The sequence below is a fragment of the Nicotiana attenuata genome, unplaced genomic scaffold (assembly GCF_001879085.1).
Source record: "Nicotiana attenuata strain UT unplaced genomic scaffold, NIATTr2, whole genome shotgun sequence".
Lineage (NCBI taxonomy): Eukaryota > Viridiplantae > Streptophyta > Magnoliopsida > Solanales > Solanaceae > Nicotiana > Nicotiana attenuata.
Window position 1 is genome coordinate 504,808 of NW_017670332.1, and position 9,511 is coordinate 514,318.

The window sequence follows — 9,511 nt, forward strand, 5'->3', positions numbered from 1 at the left end:
TGGTGGGGTTTGGTCGCGGAAGCCTTGGGGAGCCTGTGGTGGTATTGGTTTTTAACACCAACGGAAAGTGATTTTGTTACGGACAGCCTCTTAAGTCGCCGGAAAATTGCACGGCGGCGAAGTCTTTCTTCTTGGAAGTCGCTGGAATGATGCACATCGATAAGTTTCTCACTAATACTCTGATACCATGTGAGAATGCACGGGGAAAAAATATTATATGGATTAAAGTGTTGTACAACCCTATTTATATACAATGATTACATAATAATATGTATCTACTTCCCGATGTGGGACACTATACATGACTAACTACTTAACTATAAAGAAATGGATCTAAGGCTTAGCTCAACTCCAAAAGCTAGCTCTTGAGGGGAGGATTGTCCAAGACCATAGAATGAGACCAAATCTCCCATCCACAACTTACGTGGGAATTCTGACACATTAAAATACACATTATTTTAGCCATGCAAATTTTAATTTGTCCATTTATTAAAACAGATAATATTTGATCTCTTCCTTCAACAACTTCATGCTACTGGTAGTAAATGTCTCTTTATACTGAATATATATTTTTTGATACTTCGGTCATGACTTTCACATTATGTTATTGATTTGCAGGTCCAGATATTTGCACTTCTCGATGAACCCATCTTAGATGCCATCTGTGAGAGATTGAGACTGAAAACATACATAGCAGGAAGCAAAGTTTTATGCCGTGGTGGTCTGATTGACAAGATGGTTTTCATAATTCGGGGTAAGATGGAAAGCATTGGAGAAGATGGAAATGTGGCCTCCTTGTCTGAAGGGGATGCCTGTGGGGAAGAACTCCTCACATGGTGCCTTGAGCATTCTTCTATAAACAGAGGTGATTACAGATATTTAATGATTGTCTTGTGGGTGCATTCATTTTTGGCATATATGCATGATATAATGTTTGGCTCTAAATTTATGGTTATTCGATAAGACAATGTTCATTGGAACAGCGTAAGAAGAAAAAACTTGACAAAGCTTTTGAGGCAACTGATTACACTAGCAACAACAACGACAGCAAACCTAGTTGAGTCCTACTAGTGGGGTATGGGGAGAGTAGCGTGTACGCAAACCTTACCCCTACCTAGAGAAGGTAGAAAGTTTGTTTCCGATGGACCCTCAGCAAAGAAAGAGGAAAAACGAAGCAATAGCAACAAGCAGTAACATGAGCTATCAAGTTATAAGAACATTGAAGCGAAAGAAACAACTAGTAACAGAAATCCACAACTAAGAATACAAGACTAACACTAATACTACTGTTATGGACAAGGAAAACGCTCGACTATCTGACCTTTTACCCTAATTCTCGTCCTCCAAAGCCTCATATCAAGACCATGTCCTCGGTAAGCTGAAGCATCGCCATGTCTTGTCTAGCAAATGTACTCATCATTTCAAACAATAAAGTGAACAGATAGAGTATTGTTCCATGAGAAACACCAAATTTGCTATTAATCATTGTTGTTTGAGATATCAAATGTGGAAATATTTAAGATTAAAAGGGAAAGTAAGTAATGGCTCACAAGCAAGGGAGAACAAGGGATTGGGAGTTAGAGTCTCAACTAGCTCAAATCTACCCAAGTGTCTTAATTAAACCTTACTAATCAAACCTAGGCCAATGTCATTAGCTTTGGAAATTACTTACCTAGTAGTATTTCCCAACATCTAATAGATTCTTGATTACCCTGTATCCCAATAAATTAGCTAGTCTAACTCGGTTAATTATCCCTAACCAAGTTGCATCAGGCACATTCCAATTTTGGCTACAAGCATGAATGCGTTATCCCTAACCTCTATCAATCGACTAGGGCCCCATTTGTTTGCACTTAATGGAGGTCTGAATCTTAATTATCCAGATCTCAGTCCATTAAGTGCATTTGTTTTTTTAAGATTCTACCACTTATTGGTCTGAATAGATCTGATTCGGCCAGATCTGTGATGGAGTCTTAAAACTATTCAGACCTCAAATACGCGGCTTTCTTCAACAAACTACAGACGCTTTTAAATTAAAGGCATTCTTCCTCAAAACCTCCCACAACTCGCTGTTATCTTTGTAGGATAAACACTACACTAATTTTGATGGCTTTCGTCGGACACCAAAGTTCTGATCTAGTCCATCTCTTCTTCTAGTGAAGAGGTATTTTTTATTGTGAGTTGCCATTGAAGGTGAAAAATACCATGGAAACACCAAGAGATAGACACTTTGGGATGATACCAAAGAATTACGATGAAAATCATGGCAAATTGTGATTCCTTGACCTTAATGATTTTGGATCTCTTTTACTTCTTTACTATTTATTCTCTTATTTCATGAAACATTTAGATGGAATGATTTTTTTCCGTTGAATTTCTGATGGGTCTGTGTAACCTATCACATTAGAGGGGAGATGGGGAAGAAAGGGGGTGGGGTGAGATGGTGAGAGCCCTCCAAAGATACACTCATTTGAAGGAGCGCATCAATCAAATCTTGTTTAAATAGCATATGTATTCTTTGTACTTTAGATATTTCAACTGTTATCTAATATAAAATGTCCATTTATACATTAAATTTTTCATTTCATTTTTGTCAAGCTAATGATCTACTCCCTCCGTTTCAATTTTGATGAAGTAGTTTGACTCGATACAGAGTTTAAGGAAAAAAAAGAAGACTTTGGAAACTTGTGGTCTTAAAAGCTTTGTGGAGCCATGACATTTTTGTGGTTATAAAAGTTTCTCATTAAGGGTAAAATAGGTAAAATGAAAAGTTTAAAGTTGAATTATTTCCAAATTTAGAAATGTGTCATTTATTTTGCAACAGACTAAAAAGGAAAGTACCTCATCTAATTTGAAACAGAGGGAGTAATTGCTATACTAATAGTTTCTAAAATAATTTGTTGATATAATATTTGATTAATCATTTATTTTAATCTTATGTATATGTAATAATTTAAAGATAAATTATACTCATTCAGATGTTGAGAAAACAAACAATATTATTGGTTCAGTATCCAGATGCAGATGCAACATCTTAATATTCAGATGTGCATTCAGATTCAGACATCTTAATCTTAATTAAAACAAATGAGGCCTAGGTTCAATTAATCCCTTAATTAACCTAAAATTATTGTTGATTACTCTAAACTCAACCCTAGTTTCCTTTCCCAAGGCAAATCAAGGCAATTTGGGGATGTCTTAGGGTTAGCTACTCCCTTTGGAATCAATGTAAAGCAAGAATAATCAAATAAACAAAAGACCCATTCATCAATAAGCAAGAAGTCAATAAATACACAAGGTAGAAATTAAGCTAATCAAAACCCAAATCAATGATGCCTCCCAACCTATGTTGCACGGACTGTCCAAAGTCTAAACTGTTGCCGTACCCATATCGGATCCTCCAAAAATGCACTACTTATGGAGGATCTGACATGCGCCCAACAACATTTTCAGATAGTCCGAGCAACATAGCTCCCAACAAGGTTGTCCAATCCATAAAAGTTATACCAAATTTATCAATACAAAATGAGGAACTAAAGAAAGGAGATAAAGGTTCCATCAAAGGGTGTGGTCTAGTGGTTAATGAAGCAGGTGAGAACCATGAGGTCTCAGGTTCAAATCATAGCGGAAGCAAAAACCTTAGGTGATTTCTTCCCATATGTCTAAGCCTTGCTGGACAGAGTTACCTGATATGTGTTGCTGGTGGGAGGTGACAGGTATCTCGTGAAATTAGTTGAGGTGCGTGCAAGTTGGCCCAGACGCACGGTTATTAAAAGAAACACAGATAAAAGTAAATAAATCTCTCAAAGTGTAGCTCTAATTCTTCATTCCATGGTGTAGAGAGATTGAAGGTGTGCTCCCTCAAGCTTGCACCTAGCAGATATTCAAAATGACCTAAAACTAGCTATTTATAGTTTAGGGCAACTTTTTACCAAATGTTCCCCAGAATGCCCTTCGGGAGAAAATGCGGACGGCACAAGATGTTGCGGTCCGCATGATGTCTTCGAGTGCTCTGCAGAAATGGCCTGGTGACTCTGGAATTGCGACCACAGGATTCTCATCTTGACCAGTCTTGCCGACTATATTATGTGCTCCGCACTTCTCACCTGCAAACTACAGCTATGTTGCTTGGACTCTCCGAAAATATGGCCAGATTCGTGTTAGATCCTCCAAAAGTAGTGCATTTTTGAAGGATCCGACACGGGTGCGGCTACATTTTGGAGAGTACGCGCAACATAGGACTGCAATCATCTTGTGCTCAGCTTCTCATTTTGAGTCCAGTTTCTTCACTTTTGCATCTTTTTGTGTCTTTTCTATCTTTTCTCCAATTGGTTTGGGACTGAGTCATAGTTGTTGTTGATGTTTGTTATTCTTTCCATCTTTTGGACTCTTCCACCTTGTCAGCACATTATTTCCTGAAACCATGCAAAAGTCATAAGATTTGGCAATAATTATCACTCAAAGACATAACAAGTGCAAGTAAAGTCGAGAATAAATTGGTACAAATCCAGCTTATCAGTGTCTTGCAGGACTTATGGATTTTGTCCGTCCTTATGAAACAACTCTTTTTTCTTGTTCTTATTTTGGTCTTATACTAGTACAAATGTGTAGACTATGAAGTCTATACGACATAACTATAATGCAAACGTCCCTGGAGTGATGCTTTTCTTGTCTTGTGCTTGATATAAAGCCGATATACAAACTAGAAAATTGACTATCTCCTCCCCCCCCCCCCCCCTCTTTCTTTTCTGTTTTATCATTTGGAAGCTTTATATCATATATGGTTCACCAAGGTTTGGCTCTCTTACATGTTACAACTTACATCAGACTAGCTAAACTTGAAATGTCAAAAGTTGGATTTTGTCGAAATTTTTGGTGTTGAGAGGATGGACATTCAGTGGTCATAAGAATGCCAGGGTCAATAAGTATGTGGTTTATGTGTCTACATTTGATGGTTTTGATTTTCAGATAAGTATTTGTTGTGAACCATCAATCAGTGTAATCACAGAGGTGATTTCCCTGTTTAATGAAGTTAAGCTTACACAATTTTTATTGAATATAATTGAAAACCATATGAAGAGTGGTAAAAACTTGAAACATTGCTGCCTTTAGTCTACCAGTTTATCGGATGGGCTGTCTAAAACTTTGATAAGCTCCAAGTAATTTTTACAGTCTTGGAAGAGGTAGAGTTGTGAATTTGAAATACATATTGTAATGATTTCCTATCGTCGCTTTTCATTTTGTCCTTGCAGATGGAAAAAAGATCAGAATTCCAGGACACAGATTGCTGAGCAACAGACTAGTTAGGTGCCTAACAAATGTTGAAGCCTTTATATTACGAGCTGCAGATCTTAAAGAAGTCACCAATCTTTTCGCAAGATTCTCGAGGAGTCCACGTGTTCAAGGTGCCATAAGGTAATTTAAATTTATAGCTATTGAATCTCCAATCCATTTATTTGTTTTGTTGAAAACACTCGATACATGGTGATAAACAAAATAATGTGCCATTGATTTTTCATGGCTCTACCTATAGTATCAGATTTGTAAAGTAGACAAAATATGAGAAGATCAACTAGAAGGGCCTCTCTGGAGATGATCATATCAGATTTACATGTATATGTTTTAAAGTTAGGTGGTAGTTCCAAGTCATTAAGCCTTTACTCAAGCTAATGTCACTGATTAAAACCCATTCCGGTTTCTTTATACTTTCATTCCTGACCACCAGCAAAACCATAATCTTTATCATTCGGCAGAACTAGAACAACGACACTTAGTCTAGTATACTTGTATTCTCTTCAACTGATAAAGAAATGGACGTTGGGACTAACTCAACCCCAAAACCTAGTTCACGAGGTGAGGATTGCCAAGCCATATAAAGAGACCAATTCCCCCATCCCTTAGCTGATGTGGGAGACTCAACACCATCTGGAGTAAGTTATAATCTTAGTTGTTCAAAAATTTTGTGGAATGCTATGTTGTCTTTTTAAGCTATCCTTGTGGACAATCCAGAACGTTATACTTCTGCCCTCTTCTTCCTCATAACAGAATGCCCTGTTTCCCTTATTTCTTGTCTCTTTGTTTCTGCTCCGCATTTCCCTTTTCTGATATATCATAGGCTGGAAGCATTACCTTGTGGATGTTTTTTGCTCTCTTCTATGTTCATCTTTTGCTTTGAGTGATGTTTTTATTTTTGGTGGTTTTTTTTTTTTTTTTTTTTTTTTAGGGGGGGGGGGGGTTGAGGTTGAGGCGAGATCGCAATGGATTTGCTGGTATCATGGACTAATCAGTGGCTGGAGTTAGATGTAAAGCTTTAAATTGGAGGAAGAAGATTTATGATGCTATTCTCTATATTTTTGTTTTCTTGTTGTTTGATGCTCTTATCTTTTTCCCCATCTTTCAGCTTGGACACTATTTAATAAATAGCTGATAGTCTTTATAGTAGCATGCATGTAAAATATGTAAAGAAGCGATATTTCAGGTATGGATCTCCATATGGCCGGCGGCGGTACAACTTGCCTGGAGATGCAAGAAGAAACGTCAAAGCCGAGCAGACTCTTCCAGCCCCCGACACTAATATATCAATCTTAAACTACTTCAGTATAATTCATTAGTTCTTCTGAATACATTTTTAAAATATTTACAAATTGTTTGTCTGTATATCTATTTCTGCGTTTTGTACGTAATATATAGTAGTTGTAATCAGAATCGAACTGAAACTTTGTATTTAAATAACCAATATATTAACCCCAGATGAATGGTTTATAATGTTTAAAAAAATATGTTGATGAAAAAAATAATCTGTTTTCTTCAGTGGTGTGTTAAGATGGATGACGTGATGTGATACTGTGCTTTATGCACCACTTTGTTGAAACAGTTTACACTTGATGAATGAACAAATTGCGTAGACTAGAGAGCTATATAAAAGTTCGAATATCTTCAGGAACTTATTGAATATTTGAAGTACAACACTTGCCCAGCTCATCTATATGCCACATCAATATCACCTCCAGCTGCGCAACAAATCATTTCCTCTATTAAGGTTACTTGGTGAAGATCTAGTAGAGGTCAGAAACTTTGACTGTCAAAATTTACTCCTATTTTGCACTTTGTTATAATTGTAATGGCATCTGAACGCCGGGGTAGTAAAAAGTTGCGTACTGATCATTAGAGCAACTTTGTTGTTTTAGGGGCTCAGAAACTAGCGAAAATAGCAATATTTTCCATCAAAAGTACTGCAGAAGATGGGTTTTGAGGTCCTGGGGGACAATGATTCCCCATTGATTCACATCATGCTCTACTATCCTGCAAAAACACGTACTTTTTCAAGGGTGGTGTCTCTAGACAGAGTGTACAGTTTCTTCTCTTATCATTTCAGGCCCATACTTTTACAAATTGGCTATTGTTAAATTTAAAACTTTCGTATCTTGGAAGTTACTTCCTTTACTGCTTTTCCAGCAACCCTTTTACTTTTGGCCAGAACAGTCATAACTCAATCACGAGAGGATCTTTGATAAAGCACTGGAGGGTAGAGCTTGCGCTTAAATTCCTTCTGTCATTTCTGACGAGGAAATTCTCTTGTGTTTTCTACCCTCATTTCGTCGGCACTAATCGCGCTCCGGATAACCTTTTGCATAACCATAGTGCAATGAGTTATCACTTGTCACTTGCACTTCAGAAAGATTTTTAGTGTAGACAGTTTTGAACTAAAGCATTGCTTACAATTTAGTAGTGAGGATGAATCCTTATTCTTGTAAAAGAAGCTGCTAGGTTTGAGCTACGGCGTGGTTATCAGCAGAGTTGGTGATGTAATTGGCATAAAATACTTCCCCGCTAAGCCCAAGTAACAGCCGCTAGAAGAAAACAGAGTCAAGCTGGAATGAGTACTTTCTTTTTATTTTAGTTCTCCAAAGGAGTTCCCGAGCTGTTGTTAATTGTTCATGTATAATTTTGAATCCATTGTATATGATGTGTGGAAATTTTGTCCTTTCCTTGTACAGAAAGTTCTAAATTATTAAATTGATAGTCTTGTCATAAGTTTTTGCCTTAACGTAAACAATAATAATAACAACCACCATCCAGTATAATCTCACAAGTGGGGTCTGGGAAGAGGAATGACCTTACCCCTGCCTTGGGGTAGAGAGATAGTGTGTATGCCGATATACCCTCGGCACAAAAAAATGAAAAAAGACAATAGAACAGTAACATCAACAGAGGCCACAAAAATAGTACCAACAACCATGAAAGGAGTATATGCTGCAAATTAATGAAAGCGCAGACGATTATGCTGGATTGATTAAAGAAATTGACGACTAATTGCTGGTAATGATATGAAATTAATCAGGTGTTCCTCTCTGCATTAAAATTCTCCTGTTTCGGGTAAACGCCAGTCGTTTATTTATTTGACGGATCTTGAAACCCAAGTTGACAGTCTTACAAGTTTACTGCGAATGAGCAAACTCTGTCCACCTTTTTTTCTCTCAAATAAAAAAAGCAAAAAACATGTTACAGTAAGAGCTAAGCATTATTGTATACGAGAGAATAGAGAGAAGAGTACGTGATCGTCTAGCCACGTTAAGAAAATGTTAGGAGATTTATTCGTTTTAAGTTGTGGTTGACATAGTTATTTGACCAAAAAATGTTAAACCTTTTTGTTAAACTAATTAAGTAAATGATAATAGGTAAATTCTAGTTAAATATTATAAGTCCTAGATCCAAGATTGATGGGTAGTAATAACCTAGAAACCGCATTCAAAGCTATTAAAAACCAAAAGGAGATTTAATGATATTCTTGTGAATAAATGAGGGAATGAGGACAAACAATAAATATAATGAATGGCAATAGCTGTAAATAAAGAGAATAAGTCACCCAAATGTATAATGAGGTGGATGATTCTCCCTCTGACAATGATGTAAGATAACCAAACGTGGGAATATCAAATACTTTATCGGATCTGAAGTGGGAAAGCTTGGAACAACACAGCAAATCCAATCTTGCATAAAGATAAAGTTTTTAGTTATGAGGGAGTCAACTTTTCTAGAGAGAGCTTATCAAGATAGAAAAATTAGATGCCCTTTCCTTCTCTCTCTATTCCTACTTATTTGGGACATTCCCCTTACCTACTGAAAGTACAAATACAGAGAATATTCCTTGGATATTCTTTAGAAATATCTTATTGCTAAACTAGCCGTTTTGGCCGATTTGAGTGCTCGACCTCGACATTCACTGCTCGGCTCGCTAGTGTTGCTTCTTAAGCATTACCTCGGCCTAATTGATTCATGATTTCCCGATTTCAGGCGATATCCCTTCAATTAGATTTTGACCCATACAGTTAGCCCCTCCGCCAGTTTGGGTTGTTTTTGGACGAGCTCGGTGGGCATATTGTAATTTTGAAAAATCTGAGCACATTGGCCGAGGAATGACCCTTTTATGGCGAGGTGATGACGTGGCGCTTCAAGAGCCACACCTGACCGTTACTTTAGTTATAAATGACATCGTTTCATCATGCGTCAT

The 9,511-nt window shown here is 37.1% G+C and overlaps 1 protein-coding gene across 1 annotated transcript in view; it reads left to right on the forward strand.

Moving 5' to 3' along the window:
• Positions 1-6,744, forward strand: part of LOC109237994 (probable cyclic nucleotide-gated ion channel 20, chloroplastic) — a 37,077-nt gene extending 30,333 nt beyond the window's left edge. Inside the window, exons 4-6 of the mRNA XM_019404418.1 lie at positions 619-865; positions 5,253-5,415; positions 6,479-6,744. Coding sequence (XP_019259963.1) covers positions 619-865; positions 5,253-5,415; positions 6,479-6,611 — 543 coding nt within the window. The 3' untranslated portion in view covers positions 6,612-6,744. The remainder of the gene's footprint in view (positions 1-618; positions 866-5,252; positions 5,416-6,478) is intronic.
• Positions 6,745-9,511: the final 2,767 nt, after the last annotated feature.